This window comes from Galeopterus variegatus, unplaced genomic scaffold (assembly GCF_000696425.1).
Source record: "Galeopterus variegatus unplaced genomic scaffold, G_variegatus-3.0.2 Scaffold1130, whole genome shotgun sequence".
NCBI classification, from domain to species: Eukaryota; Metazoa; Chordata; class Mammalia; order Dermoptera; family Cynocephalidae; genus Galeopterus; species Galeopterus variegatus.
In genome coordinates, this window is record NW_007727241.1 from 297,994 (window position 1) to 314,877 (window position 16,884).

The 16,884-nt window shown below is 50.8% G+C and overlaps 4 protein-coding genes across 6 annotated transcripts; 2 read left to right on the plus strand and 2 right to left on the minus strand.

The window, feature by feature from the left end:
• Positions 1 to 1,146: 1,146 nt before the first annotated feature.
• Positions 1,147 to 3,565, plus strand: LY6G6C (lymphocyte antigen 6 complex, locus G6C). Its single transcript, XM_008575047.1, has 3 exons — positions 1,147 to 1,257; positions 2,622 to 2,732; positions 3,177 to 3,565. Exons 1-3 carry the CDS (start codon positions 1,206 to 1,208, stop codon positions 3,389 to 3,391), a joined length of 378 nt encoding a protein of 125 aa, XP_008573269.1. The 5' UTR covers positions 1,147 to 1,205; the 3' UTR covers positions 3,392 to 3,565.
• Positions 3,566 to 4,620: 1,055 nt separating this feature from the next.
• LY6G6D (lymphocyte antigen 6 complex, locus G6D) lies at positions 4,621 to 6,422 on the minus strand. The gene is made up of 3 exons (XM_008575057.1): positions 6,368 to 6,422; positions 6,121 to 6,267; positions 4,621 to 4,916 (listed from the first exon to the last, which is right to left on the minus strand). The coding sequence occupies exons 1-3, from the start codon at positions 6,420 to 6,422 to the stop codon at positions 4,693 to 4,695; spliced, it is 426 nt and encodes a 141-aa protein (XP_008573279.1). The 3' UTR covers positions 4,621 to 4,692.
• An 881-nt stretch (positions 6,423 to 7,303) lies between these two features.
• On the plus strand, positions 7,304 to 9,583 carry LOC103592368 (sperm acrosome membrane-associated protein 4-like). Of its 3 annotated transcripts, none has more exons than XM_008575055.1 (4): positions 7,304 to 7,371; positions 7,910 to 8,037; positions 8,668 to 8,793; positions 8,895 to 9,583. In XM_008575055.1, exons 2-4 carry the CDS (start codon positions 7,986 to 7,988, stop codon positions 9,116 to 9,118), a joined length of 402 nt encoding a protein of 133 aa, XP_008573277.1. In that variant the 5' UTR covers positions 7,304 to 7,371; positions 7,910 to 7,985; the 3' UTR covers positions 9,119 to 9,583. The 3 variants fall into 3 exon arrangements, with proteins under 3 accessions (XP_008573277.1, XP_008573278.1, XP_008573276.1); XM_008575056.1 differs by lacking the exon at positions 7,304 to 7,371 and adding an exon at positions 7,601 to 7,774; XM_008575054.1 differs by lacking the exon at positions 7,304 to 7,371 and having other exon boundaries at positions 7,601 to 8,037.
• A 1,467-nt stretch (positions 9,584 to 11,050) lies between these two features.
• On the minus strand, positions 11,051 to 14,303 carry LY6G6F (lymphocyte antigen 6 complex, locus G6F). Its single transcript, XM_008575053.1, has 5 exons — positions 14,246 to 14,303; positions 13,410 to 13,739; positions 13,064 to 13,327; positions 11,295 to 11,450; positions 11,051 to 11,121 (listed from the first exon to the last, which is right to left on the minus strand). The coding sequence occupies exons 1-5, from the start codon at positions 14,301 to 14,303 to the stop codon at positions 11,051 to 11,053; spliced, it is 879 nt and encodes a 292-aa protein (XP_008573275.1).
• Positions 14,304 to 16,884: the final 2,581 nt, after the last annotated feature.

Consider the following 16,884-nt stretch of genomic DNA (forward strand, 5'->3'; position numbering starts at 1 on the left):
AATGGGGATAAAAGCACCTATCTCGTAATGTATTGTGAGAATAAAGTAATACAGGTAAAACGTAAATAAAGTAATATACATGAAACTAAAAGTAATACACCTAAAAGGCCTAAAACAATGTCTGACACACAGGAGTACTGTGTGTTTGCCATTATTATTACTATTTTTCCCCCTTAAGGCTGGTAAAGTGAAGCAGTGGGAGTAGAGAAAGAACAAAGAAATCTGTAACTGATTGTGATTAATTAGTTGTAAACATGACTGCACTCCGACCAAACTATTACTATTTCTATTCTTTTTTCCCCCACTATTTCTGTTCTTATTTTAGCTTCTACCCCACTTCTTGGTGCCCACGCTGTGCCTCCCCGCTCATGGTGCCCTGCCCAAGTTTCTGCCGATTTTGACTGAGGAGGTGCTTTGGAACAAATGCACACACCCAAGACTTAGGACTCCAGTGGCTCTCACTGGACTGGAGTAACCAAGGCCACGCCACACCCACGTGGGGCCAGGGTGAGGTCCCGGGAACCTTCAGTGGGCCTGAGGCAGCTCCTCCTTAGCAGACAGGCTGTGGCTGTCCCGGACTTGCAGCCCTAGCCCCTTCCTCTGCTGCTATGACATCACAGAAGCCCTCCCAGATGTCACAAACCCTTCATCCTGTGGCTGAGCAGGGGCCGGCACACAGAGTGGGGACTGAATTAATTTGACTCCTTCCATCTTCAGTTTCTGCCTGCATGCCCCTACCAATGGCTATCCGGGACCAAATTTGGCAATCAACTTGGGCCACTTCCCATTGTCCATTTCCCAGGAACCAGCAGAAGCTACCACCATGGCCATTGTAAATCACAGAGGCCTTTGGTGATGCTCCTTAATAGGACTGGGCAGTCAGGACTCTCAGCTAGGGGTCAGGAAGGGAATTTTGGCCTAAAATCCAAACCAAAATGGAGTTGACCACTAGTGGTACCTACCACCCTCTGCCATCCCTCTCGCCCATCCCCACTCCCAACCCAGGCCTGCTCAGGGCTCCCCACCCCTTGTCTTTTCCTCTGGTCAGCTGTGTTTAAATGGAGAGGGAGGTGCCACCAGAGGCAGAAAAGGGAGGGGCCTCTGGGATTATAAATTCCAAAAAGGCTGCTCAACTCTCAGAGCTGGATCCCAGAAAATCTACTCTGTCAGCTGCTGCAGCTGCTACCATTCTCAGGACCCTCACCATGAAAGGCCTTCTGTTGCTCACCCTGTCTGCTCTGCTCTGCTGGGTCTCAGGTGAGCACCTGGGGGCCCCAGGGACCTGATTCATCCCACCTGGTTTATACCTTGCCTTACCCGCTGCCCTGCACTACCCACTCCTCTGGATCCCAAGCACCCTAAGCCCCAACTGGCTCAGCTCTCCTGTGCCTCCAAAACCAGGCCTCCTTGTGACAGGCTCCTTGCTCCATTTCTCAAGGACCCAGGTCTCCATTCATCACACTCCTCCCCACCTCCAAGAAAGACCCACTCTTCTCACCTGCCAGGGCTCCAGGTTTCCTGTTCCCCACTCCAAGTTGCCCCGTTCTTGGAAACTGATATCTAGTACCACAGCCCGTCCCACTCCAGGATGCAATCCTCCAGGATCCAGCTTACCCACCTTCTCCTCTCACCTCCTGCGCTCAGCAGAGTGTCCTCTGAGAGCCTAGGCATCCGGCCCCAGGCTCTTTCTATACCCCACCTTCCCCCTCTACTCCATCAGGGACTTAGGTGCTCAGCCCTGGCCTTTCCTAGTTCCCCCCTGCTCCTCCCTGAGTTGCAAACCCTCTCCCTTACCAGGGATGCAGGCTTTCTGGATGGTTCCAATGACCTCTTAGAGCCTCCTGGGGAACAAGAGAGTTTTCCTGAGCGTTTTAGGGTGGGGATGCCAGGGCCATTCACCCCGGGTGAGGTGGGTTTCACTGAGGTATACTTACCAGGCTCCTCCACCCCTAGACTGACTCCTCCTTCACCACACCTTGCATGCCCAAACCTTGAATTAGCTGAAGCAGGAACTTTGGGGTTGCCACCTTCTGCACCTACCCTCTCTATTTTGGTGCTAAGATGGAATCTGATGATCCATCTCCGAGATATTTTTCCTTCCTGCCAGAGATCTCCTGGGGCAAGAGGATTCCATTCAGTTCTGGCCCCTCTTCCCGTGCTCTTGCCAGCCCCAGGAGGTGGAGAGTAAACTGCTGAAGCTGACCGCAGGTGCTTTTCTTGCCAGCCTCGAGTTCCAAGCCACTTCTGACAGTGCTGGAGTCCCCATGGCTTTTATTTTTACTATTTCTCCCTATTTCAAGTCTTCATCTTCTCCCCAGCATGTACCCATTCCTTCTCCATGGTCTCCTCACATTCCATCTACTCCCAGTCCCGTGTTTGTAGCTCTGCCCCTTGACTCATGCCCAAATGGGGCGGAGTGAAGGAAAATATTTTGGGTGTGGGCCTGCTGCCCACTTTCCACTTTCTCTGCATCACTCACCTGCTCTGTCCCCACTGAAACAAACTGGTCAGAGCACCTACATGGCTGTCTCTTTTCCACCCTACACCCCCCACCCCCAGCTCAGCTTATCCATAGGCAAGTCAGACACCCCATCACCTCAGCCTGACTTGTGTCTCCTCAGCTGACATTCGCTGCCACTCCTGCTACAAGGTCCCTGTGCTGGGCTGTGTAGACCGGCAGTCCTGCCTCTTGGAACCAGGACACCAGTGCCTGACAACAAATGTGTACCTCGGTAACACCCCCACTTTTAATGGGGAAAGGGGATGGGTGGGAGAGTCTATGGCTGGAACAGAGAATTACAGCAATGTTACTATTTGGTCAAAGATGATTATGTGCCAGGTACTATCTTATGTCATTACATGCGTTGTTTCTATTAATGTTCATGACAACTCTATAGTGTAGGTGCTATTGTTAATACTGAGGAAACAGCCTCAAAAAGACAGTAACAGGCCCAAGTCCTAAAGGCCAGCAAGTGATAGTACCAGTATTTGGCGGGGTGGGAGCAGCAGGGTAAGGAAGTGCAAGAGGAAGACTGGACTGAGAAGAGACAAAGAAGGGAAGGGCTGGGGCAGAGCTGGGAAGGCAGGAAGCCTGGCTGGTGCGTGGGGTGGGGAGGTGGGCACAGGCATGTCAGATGCCCATCCTAGCTAACTCCCTTGCCCACTCCTACCCCTAGGTAAGATGTGGGTTTTCTCTAACCTGCGCTGTGGTACACCGGAAGAGCCCTGTCGGGAGGCCTTCAACCAAACCAACCACAAGCTGGGCCTGACCTATAACACCACCTGCTGCAACAAGGACAGCTGCAACAGCCCAGCCCCCCGGCCGGCTCCGGCCCTGGCCCTGGTCTTCCTCACCTCCTTGGCTGGCCTTGGCCTCTGGTTGCTGCACTGAGACTCACTCCATGGCTGCCCCTCCACCCACCTGCCTTAGCCTGAGCCTCTCTCCCTGAGTCTCCGTATCCCCTGGCTTTCCAGTATGGCCTCTCCCTAGCTCCCTTTACATTTCCCCAGTCCCTTCACATTTCTTTAATTAGACTCTGGAGTGGTCTCCCTATCCATCCCTCCCACCCCACACCCTCCACTGTGTTTTTCCCCAAGTCCCTTCCATTTCCCTCCAGACCATTCCAGATCCTCCACTGGCCCCTAGAAGGACTCCCCACTTTGCCTCCTGCACTCTACTGTGCCCTACTTAGGGAGGGATTGGGATCTGGGCCTGAAATGGGGCTTCTGTCCTGTTCCCAATGAAGGCTCCCAGGAAGGACCTGATGGCCTCACTGCATTGGGCTGATTCCCCAAACCCTGGCTCCCCTACGCACCCCGTCTCCATACTCAACCTCTTTCCATTTTGAGTAATAAACATCTGTGTCTAATAAATTTTGCATTTATAGTCAGATGACCTAAATGTTGGGCCCCCTCCCAGGAAATAACCCTTACCCAGGAATCCTTCAGGGAGTTTCCATGGGAGGCTGGGTTGGAACAGGTTTTTCAAGCCTCCATCCTCCCTTCCAGTGTCTGGGGGTGGCACACAGGTCCCAGTGTTTGGAGAAACAACCCTTATCCTAAATTTAGGCCACACCCCTGATGTATTGCCAAGAAGGAGGTGCAGTCTGGCTTGAGAGCTCCCCAGGACGGGTAGGAGATGTGCACGGGCATGGAGCCCATACCTTTTTTCCTCAGGTTAGAATCAGAGGCCTCACCTGGCCTGGTTACTAAAGAGGGCACCTTGCAACTCTCCTATCACAGTGTTTACATTTCCTTTCTCAATTTAAAATAATCCTCTAGGGAGCCAAGCTGCAGCTGGGGGAAAGGGGAACAATCCCAGACAGCCAGGCTCATGGAATCCTGGTGACCCCCACCTAGCCCAGAGCCTGCTCCCCTCAGTGATTCTCATTGCTAAATAAGATTCTCTCTGTCTTCAGGATCCAGAAGTCACTGAGAACCGATTCTCAATTGTCCTTTGGGTTTAGTTGGTTAAGGAGTGCACGACTGTAACTAAGTCCCAGACTAGAACCTGGATGTCCCCATGTTACCCCTTCAGCCTCCCATCAACAAAAGATAGATGGAATTTTCCAGTCAGCTCTAGAGTGGTCAGTAGATTTTAATGGCTCACAGAGGAGTGCTTGCCTTCTCACCTCAGATGTTCACATTCCCCCTTCCCTTGCTCCCTCACTCCCTCCCCTTCCCCTACTCCCACTACCCTCCCCACAGTCCTGGAAAGAGCCAGGCCAGGGCAGTGGCTGCTGCAGCCAAGATGCACACGGGGACCACCGTGCTCGCCACCGCGCCGTTGCACAGGTCTCTGAGGCAGCAATCCCTGTGGGTTGTGTAAGTCACGTCTCCCACTGACTCTCTTTCCACTTGATTACAATGATGGGCTGCCACACAGGCTGGATGGTGATGAATCAAGGTCACTGAGGCTGAGAGAGAGGATGAGACTGGGGTGTTTTCAAGGAGCCCAAAGGCGTTCTCTGCCCCTTCAAAAAACACCTCCCTAAAACCAAGTGGCCAAAGTTAACACATTAAAGAGGTAGCATAGTATAGTGGTTAAGAGTGTGGGTTCTGGGGCCGGCCCGTGACTCACTCGGGAGAGTGTGGTGCTGATAATACCAAGGCCCCGGGTTCGGATCCCATATAGGGATGGCCAGTTGGCTCGCTGGCTGAGCGTGGTCCTGACAACACCAAGTCAAGGGTTAAGATCCCCTTACCGGTCATCTTTTAAAAAAAAAAAAAAGAAAAAAAAAAGAAAAAGAGGACATAAGAAATAAATGCAATGTGGGATCCTGGTTTGGGTCCTGGATCAGAAAAAAGACATGAGTGAAATGTCACTGGCTAAATCAAGTAAAGTCTGTAGATTAGTTAGTAGCACTGTACCAATGTTATTTTCTTTTTTTTTTTAAAGATGACCGGTAAGGGGATCGTAACACTTGGCTTGGTGTTGTCAGCACCACGCTCAGCTAGTGAGCAAACCGGCCATCCCTATATGGGATCCGAACCCGGGGCCTTGGTATTATCAGCACCACACTCTCCCGAGTGAGCCACGGGCTGGCCCAAAAGGAGCTTTCTATGTGCTTACAGCCCATTGCTAAAAGGAGAAGATGCCTGTTAGTCTCATGGAGTTAAGCTAAAGGCACCATCAGCACCGCACTCTCCCGAGTGAGCCACGGGCCAGCCTCCAATGTTATTTTCTGATTTGATAATTGTACTATGGTTATGGAAGATGTTACCATTAGGAGAAGCTGAGTGAAAGATATACAGGAACTCTGCTATTTTGCAACTTTTCTGTCAATCTGAAATTATTTCCAAATAAAAAATTAAAACATACATGTGTACATATACCTCCCTGGTCCTTAGCTGATGCCTGAATATTGAAGTTCAATTTAGCATTTGGGCCCCAGCCTTGAGTGAATGGGCCTATGAGATTTTTTCTGGAATCTCAGAAAGAGGAGGGAGGTAGGAGCACAAGGACTGGGGCTTCTGAGGGGTTCAGTGCCAGGAGCCAGAAAGTGTAAACGACAGCGGCACCATCTGCCCAGAGCCAGATTGAGCCTGGAAGTTTCTGGAAGCCAGAAGGACTGGGACACAGGGAAGGGTTGAGGGATGAGGCAGAAACTGAGGACTCACGGTTCCCAGGTATCTTGATCTGTCCTGGGCCTGGTTGGGGTCTGTGCTCTACGAAGCCACAGTGTTCACCCTCTCCACAAATGGTCACAGTCTCTTTGCAGGAGCTGCTGGGGCATCCCCCGCAGTCATAGCACCGCATGCGGTTTCCTGGCAGGAGACAAGAGGCGCTGGACCTGGCCCTCAGGGGAGCCGGCTGGCAGAGGGCATGGACAGGCCTAAGTGAGAGGTACGTTGGTCGCCTCCTTACCCAGGGCAGCCCCCAGCAGGGTGGCGAGCAGGATCCCGACAAATCGGGAGTTCATTGTGGCTGCCTGTGTCAGTGGTGCCTCTCCCTCCTGCCCACCCCTCTCCCCAGCCCTGCTCTGCCAGCCTTATATCCCCCTTGCCTTGAGCTTTATAGGGCTATAAAAAAGGAAGAAAGAGTCTTCCCCCGCTGGCACTGGGGGCCCCAATAGGGACAGGGAGGGGCCCCACAGGATGCTGTCAGCATCCTCGGGAGCCCCAAACTCCTGCATCCTCAGCAGTGGTTCTAAAACTGTGGCCTGAGAACTCCTGGGGGTCCCTAAGACCCTTTCAGAGGGTTCTCAGAGGTCTTTCTTTTCCAACTACACCTGTGTGAGGTCAGATTTTCTTCATATACTTCACCCAGAACTACGTATCTCAACAAACTGCATGCAGAAGCAGATATGAAAACCCAGTCATCTTCTATTAAGCCTGACATTAAATAGATTGGCAAAAATGTAAAGTAATGCCACTCTTCTCACTGTGCTGTTGGGAAATAATAGTTATTTTTCACAAAACTATGTTTTGTAAACGTGATAGGTTTATTATTTTTATTTTTTAAAAGAATCAATAAATACCTACTTAAAATGTTCTGTTTTAATTTCTAATATGGTAAATATTGATATAACCCACACAAAGAAAAATTCTTTGGGGTCTTCAGTAATTTTTAGAAGTGTAAAGAGACCTTGAGGTCAGTTTTTGAAAACCGTTGCTCAATGGATTCCTGCATCTCTCCTGTCCCACCACCTCCTTTCCTAGTCTTACTCCTCCTGGAACATTGTGTCCTCATTCCCCAGATGTGGCTCTCCTGCTCCCCAGTCTCTTAAGCCCCAGTCTTCTAGACTCTGCCACCCTCCCCCCACCCCAAATCCTCTCTACATCTTCCTTCCTAGTCTTTCTGATTCTGATTTCTTCTCCCAGTGGAGCACATCCATCTCTTCAGCCTCACCCCTGATTCTTTCCTCCAAGGTAGTGAAGCTGGGAGGGATAATTACGGGATAGACATGTGGAGGCTTGGGGTGATCAAAGGGATCTGAAGCTGGCTGGGGTCCGCCCTTACACAGCTGGCTTTGTGTGTGTGTGTATGTGTGGGTGTGGGTGTGGGTGTGGGTGTGGGTATTGTTGATTCCACACTCCGACAGATATAGGCCAAGGATGTTTAAGAGGGTGACCTTGAGAGACATAAACACACTAAGGGGGAAAGAGAAAACAAAGACTGGGAGAGGAGTCAAGAGAGCAGAGAACAGCTTGAGACAAGCGGAGGGAGGGAAGGCGACAGACACAACTCAGGAGTGGCAGATGGCCAAGTTACAGAGACAAACACACTGAGAGAACAGAGCAGACCCTGGAGGCGACACAAGGGGCAGGGAAGGTGTGAGAAATGTGGGGCACAGAAGCAGGGGCTGGGGCCCCAGCTGTGTCAGGCTGGTGAATGTGGTCACGGTTCCACCCCCCAGATTCTCTCCCTAGGTGTGTTTGTTTACTGGTCCCTCCCTGTCTTGCTCAGATGCTCCAACTCTCCAACTCTCGGAATCTTGGAGTGCAGGTCACATTCTCCCAGACTCCTGAGCCCAGGTCCAGCGATGGGCACCTCCAGCATCTTCCTCTGCTTCCTGTTCCTCTGTGGGACACTGGGTAAGGGTGGGCTGGGGAATCCCCACGGGGCAGGGGCTTGTGGAGGAGCCTGAGGGCTGGAGGGGAGAGGTGGCTGGAAGAGGCCAAGAAAACAGCTGGGGGGCTTTTGGGAGGCTGACCAATGGGAATGGCCTCAGGTCAGCCTGATAGAGCAGAAGAGGAAAAGTTTCCTCCCAAATTCCGTGCGAATGACTGTCTTTTCCTCGCTGCATCTTTCACCTGCTTCTGTCTCCCTGTCCCTTATCTTGCCTCTTGCTTCTGTGCTGGGCCCCTTGGTCAATGTCAATTCCTATTTTCATATCTTTCTCTGGTGCTATCTACTTAACTTTTTCACTGCCCGCTGGGTCTGGCTTTTTGTGTCACATTTTATGTTCATCTCTGGTTCTTGTGGCTTCTGTTCATGTCTGTGTGTCTCCCTCAATCCCTGTATCCCTCTTGTTTCTGCCTCGGTTTCTTTTCCTACATTCTCTCCCCTGCTCCATTCCCCGTGTCTTTTTCTACTTCTGTCTGCCCTTCTCCCCTCGTTTCATGGCTTTCCTCTCTCCACTTTGTGTGGTCCCTCTATCTATGTACCCCTCCCTGGATCTGGGCTCTGCCTCTCCCCGTCGCCTTGATCTCTTCTGAACCCAGGTCTCACCACTTCCCCTGCCCGGGGACGGCTCCGCTGTTACACCTGCAGCTTCGCCAAACCCTGCTACCCGGTTCCCACTGAGTGTCAGGATGATGAAGCTTGTGGCATCAGTATCGGCACCTCAGGTAGAACTAGGTCAAATGGCCCTTCCCCAGATCGCTCCCTGTCTCTATCCATCCTGCCTGTCCTGCTGCCCCTGCCTCACCATTCCTCCCTTGTCCCACAGACCAGAATGAGATCATCCAGCGGAAAGGCTGCCTCCCCAGGGCCCAGTGCCCTCTGCAGGGCCATGCCACCTACTGGTTACGCTCCTATGTTCTGCGGCACCACTGCTGTGAGCAGGACCTGTGCAACGTGGCCACCACTCCACAGTGGCTCCCCAGCCTCCTCCTCACCACCCTGCTCCTCCTTGCAGCCATCTTCGTGTGGGGAGGCCACTTCCTCCACTAGCCTCACATGGATCTGCAGCCCCCAACCCAGCACTCTTCCGCCATCACCATGGCCCTGGAAACACCTGCAGACACTTTTGAGACATGCCCAAGCACTTAGTTTTGTACAGAGACCTCAGATCCCTGGGCCCAGCACCTTCACAGACCCCTCCCAAGACCTGTTTCCTACAGGTACTGCTCCACCCCTACAGGCACCTGCCCAAAGCCCAGCCTCATAAAGAACGCTGCTCTATGTCTTTTGGCTTTTCTAGATACCTGTTACTGATGCTCTCTCTCAGCCCCAGGTCCTTGGCAAGGCAGGCATTTTGATGGAGCTGTGGGTTCTAGGGGCAAGGGGATGGAAGGGGCACGAGGTATGCACAGGAGGAAAGTCTTGCTAAGAAAGACTCATTTGGTAGGTCGGGAACTCAGGAAGGAGGGCTTGGGGAACTATGAAGAATACACTTAATAAAAGGGCTATCCGGGAGTCTGGTAATGTGGCAGTGTGTGTGTGTGCGCGCACATGCACGATCTCTCTCTAACAAGGAACTATAGCTGCTTGGTGGGTCGGGCTGGGGTGCTGGAACCTGAACCATAGTGTTCCCCTCTTTCTCGGTCTGTGTCATTTGTGTACTCCTTCCCTCCTATAGCTTAGCTTAAGCCACTGCAGCATGAAGACTATAGGTGAGACTTCTGAAAAAGTTTTTCTCTAGTGAGGCGAAAGCTTGAGCAGAGAGACACAAAAGGACACACTGTGGAGTTGCTTGTGAAGGTGAGGCTGGGAGTCCAGCTCATTTCTGCCCGAGACTGGGGGATGGCCAAGTTGGGAGCATCAATGCCCTCCTCCACTTCACCTGCCTAGACTTGCCCGCATTTCACAGGCAGCCATGCATGGGCCTGGTCCAATAACATGCCCCACCAGAGAATCCCGCTTGCCCGCCCTTGTGGACACTCCCACTGCCCAGAGAGATAGGGTATGATCCCTGGGGCAACAGGGAGGTGGTGCTCCCAGGGTGTCAGAGTGGTGATAAGTTGCCCACGTGCTCTGGATGCCACAATGGAGTGCCACAGGGAAGTGTGTGTGCCTAGGATAAGGAGGGTGTCCGGGGTGGGGGCCAAGCAAGGCATCCCCACCCTCACTGAGTTTCCTCCCCTTCCATCTGAGGAAATCTGGGAGCTGATTAAAGGTGCTTGTTCCCTCTCAACTTCTTTGTGAGGATGAGACGTGGCGGGGGATGGAATGGGAGTAGTGGTGTCCTGGCTTAATTTGGATGGAAGTTGAGTCTTTTTTCCTTTTTCTCTGTCCCTCAATCCTTCCACTCTGTGCTTCTATTTTTCTCTATCTCTCTGTCCATCTCTTTTCTCTTACTTTGGCTTGAGTCTCTTCCCTGCTCTCTGCCTCAGTTTTCCTCATTCATCCTTAGGTTCCCCTATGACTGATTTCCCACCATTGCTCAAGTCTCTAGATACCTCTGTCTGCTCCCTGCCCTCCCCCCCTCACTGCCACCAGTTACCCCAGGCTCCCCTCAATCCCACAATACTATGGACTCAGGGCCACCCCTCCACTTGCTGCTACAAGACAGGAGACCACACCTTTTTGTAGGTGACATCACAGAATAATGCTCCTCCTTTCCTTCAGTCCCCTGCCCCCACCCCACACACAGCTTAGTGGCTGCTGGAGGCCAGTTGGACTGTGAAATCACTCTCTCAGCCCCTCCCCATTGCCAAGGTTTTTAGGGAATCCTTTAGGTGCCAGCTGGCCAGGGAGATGGCAGGTCACACTTCTCAGCAGGAGATGTCCCCGAGATCACCTGGTCTTGTGGGCAGGTGGGCTGTGGGGTTTGCAAAGCAGAGAGATGAATTAAGGATACCTCTATTCTCTATCTCCTCAGGAACCAGGGCGCCACCCCCAACCCAATCCCAGTGTTTCCTCTCCCATCCCCAGACCCCTTCCTCACCCAAGATGGGCCAAATGGATGTTCTCGTAGACCTGGATTTCGGGTTTGAATGGAGGAATCGAGGCATCTGGGGAGAAGAAGCCAGGTGGGGTACAGAAGAGAAGTCACCAGATAATTCAGAGTTGTGTTTCTCACCACCACCACCCCAAGAGAAGATAGGGTACAGAGGCAAGATGTGAGCCCAACCCTTTGCTTCATACCCGCATGCCCTCTTCTTCCCTCTGGGAGGGAGGAACTCACCTCTGCCCTGAGCCCCCTGGAACCTCTGCCTCCAGAGCATGATGCTGAGGGCCAGGATGGTGAATCCCTGGCCCACCGTGAGCAAGAACATCAGGATCCAGGGCACATCCCAGCCTGTGGAAGGGGTGCAGAGGGCAGAAGAGGCATCCATGGAGGCTGTAATAAGGGCAAAACCAGAGGGATAGGGAGGGAGGCAGTGAGACGGCCTGTCTCTCCCGAAGAGAGACTTCCCTGCCACAGTCTGGTGGGCTCTTCCAACAAAAGGCTTCGCAAGCTTCCCTGCCCCCAATATCCACCACCCCACTTTGGCTCTTTCCAGGACTCTCACCCTGACCTCATGAGCTAACATTGACAGAGAATGAAAATGCCCCCCACCCCCATGGGCAGCTAACTCCAGAGCAGACCACCAGCCGTAACTGTTCATTTCCCCTCATACCCTTCATGGTAATTCATCCTTTCAAGAAAAGATAAAAGTGCCTCCCGTTTATTCATTCTTCCATTCATTCATTCTCTGAGCATTTGCTGAGTGCTCACCACATGCCAGGCACTGTCAGGTGGTGAGGATGAAAAGGGATACAAGGCCCAGTCACTGCCCATGGATGGCCTTTGCTTACTGAAATAACGCCCATTTGCTCCTCCCTCCTGCCTTGCAAATGGGTTATTCTACATCCGGTAGCATTCATTCTCTGCATAATGGGCTTTTTTTTTTTTTTTTAAAGATGACCGGTAAGGGGATCTTAACCCTTGACTTGGTGTTGTCAGCACCACGCTCAGCCAGTGAGCGAACCGGCCATCCCTATGTGGGATCCGAACCCGGGGCCTTGGTGTTATCAGCACCGCACTCTCCCGAGTGAGCCACGGGCCAGCCCCCATAATGGGCTTTTAATGTTTATTTTATTTTACTTTTTATTAGATATGGGGTTTTCCTGTGTTGTGTAGGCTGGAGTGCAGTAGCTATTCACAGGTGCAGTACTACACTGATCACCATGGGAGTTAAAACCTGCTCTGTTTCTGACCTGGGGCTCACCTCTCCTTAGGAAGGTCAACGTATCGATGATGAACGTAGTGCAGACACCCGATTGATTGGTACAGTGCACTACAGCCCAGAACTCCTGGGCTCAAGTGACCCCCCCAGCCTCAGCCTCCTCAGTAGCTGGGACTACAGGCATGCCACTACACCTAACTATAATGGTCTTTTTATTGTAAAATAATTATATATTTTTTCTCCTTCTGCCTTCACTATCAATGTGCTATTATAACACCAGTGCATATATTCTTTCTTCAAAAGACAACTCCAGGACTGGCCAGTTAACTCAGTTGGTTAGAGCGCCATCGAGGATTTGGATCCCCATACCAGCCAGCCACCAAAAAAAAAAAAAAGACAAGTCTTCCAGCAATAATTCTTATTTTCTTTACCTCTGCTATGGGATATTCCACAGAAATCATAGGTTACCCTATTTCTTTCTTTTTTAAATTTATTTATTTTCTTATTTTATAGCTTACCCTATTTCTAAACAATGGTATATTCCACCAGAATACACCTCTGGGCTGCTGGTCTATTCCACCAGAAAACTGGCTTAACCAATCCTTCTTCCTCTGTTATGGATTCGTTCACGAGAAAAAGTCCTCCTCCTATAGGCAGTGGTCTGCTCCACCAGAGGTTACCCCCAACCTAGCCAGACTCGCTTCCTATCTCACCTCCTCCCTTAGCCAGCAGGTGAGGGATGCGCCAGAAGCAACATCCCTTCCTATCTCCTCCCTCAGTTTACCTGCCAGGCTAAAGCTGACCCCTTTGTTCTGAGGCAAGAGGCAGCGGATGATTCGTGGTCTACGGCTCCGGGGCTCAGGAAGCCCCTCCCCAGGACACACTAAGAGCAGAGCACCCCCATCACCCCAGAAGGACTGAACACGGCCCCTTATGGGACCATTCCCCTCCAGCCAGGTCACAGAGTCCAGGCGTCTGTTAGGAACCACAGAGCACAGGAGAATGGAGCAAGGGGATCCATCTGCAGCCCTTGCAGATAACTGGGATCCTGTGGGGAAAGAGGGACCCCTCAGTTTTTTGCCTGGGCTTCTTGGTTCCCAGTGGCCCTTGGTCTGCATGCTCCTGCTTACCTCTGAGCACAAAGACGTCGTACACCTTCCAGTTCTGGTACTTGTGGTGCTGACCCAGCACGGCGCACCAATACCGCCCGGCATCTCCCTCCTTGGACCCCTCCAGCCACAAAGAATAGTTCCCCAGCAGTTTGAGCCTGGATTCCTTTTCGGGTTTCCCAGTGTCCGAGGCTGGCCTAGCCACTTGGATTTGGGTCACCAGGGTGGTGGGGGAGCCTGCTGCAGGGTTGCGGAACCAAGACAGGAGTTCGTCTCCATATAGGGTGGGTGGTGAGGGACATGGTAGCTCCATCGCCTCCCCCAAGGCCACATAGATGGCCTGGATGTTGTCTGTGGGGAGAGTGTTGTATGAGGCCAGAGACCTGCATCAGATCAACAACCTCCCACTTGACCTCCAACCCCTGACTTCCTCCCCTTCTGGGGTCTCCCACCACTGGCTGGCTGGTGAGCACATTTCTCAAGTGACAGCTACAAAAAAGAAGAGAGGTGGAGAGGAGAGGGTAAGGGCTTCCTTTTTCTCTCCTTAGGCCAGTGAGGGGATCTGAGAGGCAGAGGGAAAAGGCTAGAATAGTTGGAAAATGCCCACGTATCTTCCTCTCATTTATCCTTTTCTGGAAGCATTTACTGGTCTGTTCTTATTTTCTAAAGGAAACTGTACATGACTTGAACCCTCATTGCCTCAGTGTTCCCTAGTATTAGAGGCAGGGGGAGGTCAGTTGGGGTAAATCTACCTTCTTGAGTCAGATGCCTTCCCCAGGCCCCTAAGGAGAAAGAGCAGCAGTTCCTCCCCAACCTTGCAAATAGCTGAAGAATCCCACCTCCTTCCTGGTCCTTACCTGCAGCAGCCTGCCGGGGCCCACATAGGAACAGAAGGAGGATGAATAAGGGTACCATGGGGAGAGCCTGCCAAGTTCTCTTGCTCTAAGACCTGGTGCCCCGGGGAGGAAACAGAGCCCAGATAAAGGCCCACACTCCCTGGTGTTGAGTGACAAGGGCCTCTAGAGGGGACGGGAATGCTGGGGCGATAAAGTCCAGCTGCTTGTCAACTGGGGCAAAAATGACCACCACCTTTCTGTCCTGGGGGGAAAAGGACCCAGTCCAGGCCACTCTGAAGATGATCTTCTCACTCCTCTGATGCCACATCAGCTGAGGGACTTAAATCAAAGATCTTCCACACTAAGAAGCCTTCATAGATGGGGTCCGAGCTGCCCACTTCCTTTCAGTCTGGAAGTACATGTTATGGTCTGTCTTCTACACCTAAGAGACATCAGCTAATGAACGAAAAAGCTGAGTCTTCATGTTGGTCTCCACCGAACACATCACAAAACTGTGTATCCAGAAAGGTGCTCCATAAGTGATTTGAAATGACTTTCTCTGTGGTTGCCTGGCATACCACAGAGCTCTCCTGAACCCCTGATGAATGTATTAAGTTATTACTCAAGGAGAAAAATAGCAAGGGCCCTGAGAGTTCAATGATTCATCCTTCTGCTCAGGCAGGACTCTTAAGGCAGATCTTCATACAGTTCTAATAGTTTCTTTTTTTTTTTTTTTAAAAAATGACCGGAAAGGGGATCTTAACCCTTGACTTGGTGTTGTCAGCACCACGCTCAGCCAGTGAGCGAACCGGCCATCCCTATGTGGGATCCGAACCCGGGGCCTTGGTGTTATCAGCTCCGCACTCTCCCGAAGGAGCCACGGGTCGGCCCGGGTTCTAATAGTTTCTTTTTTTTTTTTTTAAAAAATGACCGGAAAGGGGATCTTAACCCTTGACTTGGTGTTGTCAGCACCACGCTCAGCCAGTGAGCGAACCGGCCATCCCTATGTGGGATCCGAACCCGGGGCCTTGGTGTTATCAGCTCCGCACTCTCCCGAAGGAGCCACGGGTCGGCCCGGGTTCTAATAGTTTCTTTTTTTTTTTTTTAAAAAATGACCGGAAAGGGGATCTTAACCCTTGACTTGGTGTTGTCAGCACCACGCTCAGCCAGTGAGCGAACCGGCCATCCCTATGTGGGATCCGAACCCGGGGCCTTGGTGTTATCAGCTCCGCACTCTCCCGAAGGAGCCACGGGTCGGCCCGGGTTCTAATAGTTTCTAATGTGTTATTTATTTTTAAAATTATTTTCAATGAAATATTCTATACACACCAAAGACTATATATGATGTGAAACTGTGTAATGGATAAATTGTGGCATATTCATACAATGAGACCCTGGACAGCAATGAGAATGAACAAACCACAGAGACTTGCAATGAGGTTGAATCTCAGAAACATGAGAGTAAAAGAAGCCAGACACGAAGAATGTGTCTTGTATGATTACACTTATATAAAATACAAAAATAGATAAAACTAATCTATGGGGTGAGAAATTCAGATAGTGGTTACCCTTGCGGGGGATGGGTAGCAACTGGTAGGAATATGGAGAGGGTGTTCTAGATGCTGTAACAATCTGTTCTTGATCTAGGTGCTGATTACATAAATATATTCAATTGGTGCACTTTTCCCAATATGTTTACTCCAGTGAAAAGCTAGAGTTTATATATTATGTAGGTGTAAGGTACAAAGAAAAATAAAACAAACCTGTGTACATATTAAGAAACAGAATATTACCATTTCAGTCAAAGATCCTGTATGCTGTGTAATCACTATTCTAAATTTGCTCTTTCTTTTCCACGTGCTTTATCAGTAAATTTTTTTTTTTAAAGATGACCGGTAAGGGGATCTTAACCCTTGACTTGGTGTTGTCAGCACCACGCTCAGCCAATGAGCAAACCGACCATCCCTATGTGGGATCCGAACCCGGGGCCTTGGTGTTATCAGCACCGCACTCTCCCGAGTGAGCCACGGGCCGGCCCTTATCAGTAAATTTTATGTGGTTTTGAATTTTAAGTAACGGTATTATGTATATATCCTTTTGTGGCTTTCTTTCTTTCTTTCTTTTTTTTTTACTCAACGTGATGGTTTTGAGATTCGTCCATGCTTAAAAACAAGGATTCCTTCCTTCTTTTTTTTTTTTTTAACAAGTATTCCACCCACCTTAACAATGCCGTCTTCCTATCCATGACCATGAGGTAGCTCTCCATTTATTCAAGTCTTCGTTTCCCTCTTTCCATAGCTTTTTATAGGTTCCTACATACAATCTTGCATTTCTTTCTTTCTTTTTTTTTAAAGATGACCGGTAAGGGGATCTCAACCCTTGGTTTGGTGTTGTCATCACCACGCTCACCCAATGAGCGAACCGGCCATCGCTATATGGGATCCGAACCCGTGGCCTTGGTGTTATCAGCACCGCACTCTACCGAGTGAGCCACGGGCCGGCTTTTGCATTTCTTTTATTAGATATATTCCTAGTCACTTTATCTTATTTGTAGCTCTTGTCAAGTGCTCCTAATCTTACTCAAGGTTCCCACGGTCGCCCGAGAGTCTTCCAATACTAAGGGACAGAAAAAGTGATTTAACTATGCCTGTTAATTTTCT

Excerpts from the sequence above, each read along its gene's own strand:
- LY6G6C (XM_008575047.1), top strand. The coding sequence starts at position 1,206 with ATGAAAGGCCTTCTGTTGCTCACCCTGTCTGCTCTGCTCTGCTGGGTC. Across the intron at positions 1,258-2,621 it reads TCTGCTCTGCTGGGTCTCAG|CTGACATTCGCTGCCACTCC; the intron begins GTGAGCACCTGG and ends GTGTCTCCTCAG. Across the intron at positions 2,733-3,176 it reads GACAACAAATGTGTACCTCG|GTAAGATGTGGGTTTTCTCT; the intron begins GTAACACCCCCA and ends TCCTACCCCTAG.
- LY6G6D (XM_008575057.1), bottom strand. The coding sequence starts at position 6,422 with ATGAACTCCCGATTTGTCGGGATCCTGCTCGCCACCCTGCTGGGGGCT. Across the intron at positions 6,268-6,367 it reads CCTGCTGGGGGCTGCCCTGG|GAAACCGCATGCGGTGCTAT; the intron begins GTAAGGAGGCGA and ends GTCTCCTGCCAG. Across the intron at positions 4,917-6,120 it reads GATCAAGATACCTGGGAACC|CCTCAGTGACCTTGATTCAT; the intron begins GTGAGTCCTCAG and ends CCTCTCTCTCAG.
- LOC103592368 (XM_008575055.1), top strand. The coding sequence starts at position 7,986 with ATGGGCACCTCCAGCATCTTCCTCTGCTTCCTGTTCCTCTGTGGGACA. Across the intron at positions 8,038-8,667 it reads GTTCCTCTGTGGGACACTGG|GTCTCACCACTTCCCCTGCC; the intron begins GTAAGGGTGGGC and ends TTCTGAACCCAG. Across the intron at positions 8,794-8,894 it reads CATCAGTATCGGCACCTCAG|ACCAGAATGAGATCATCCAG; the intron begins GTAGAACTAGGT and ends CTTGTCCCACAG.
- LY6G6F (XM_008575053.1), bottom strand. The coding sequence starts at position 14,303 with ATGGTACCCTTATTCATCCTCCTTCTGTTCCTATGTGGGCCCCGGCAG. Across the intron at positions 13,328-13,409 it reads CGACGTCTTTGTGCTCAGAG|GATCCCAGTTATCTGCAAGG; the intron begins GTAAGCAGGAGC and ends CTTTCCCCACAG. Across the intron at positions 11,451-13,063 it reads GGTCAGCTTTAGCCTGGCAG|CCTCCATGGATGCCTCTTCT; the intron begins GTAAACTGAGGG and ends CCCTTATTACAG.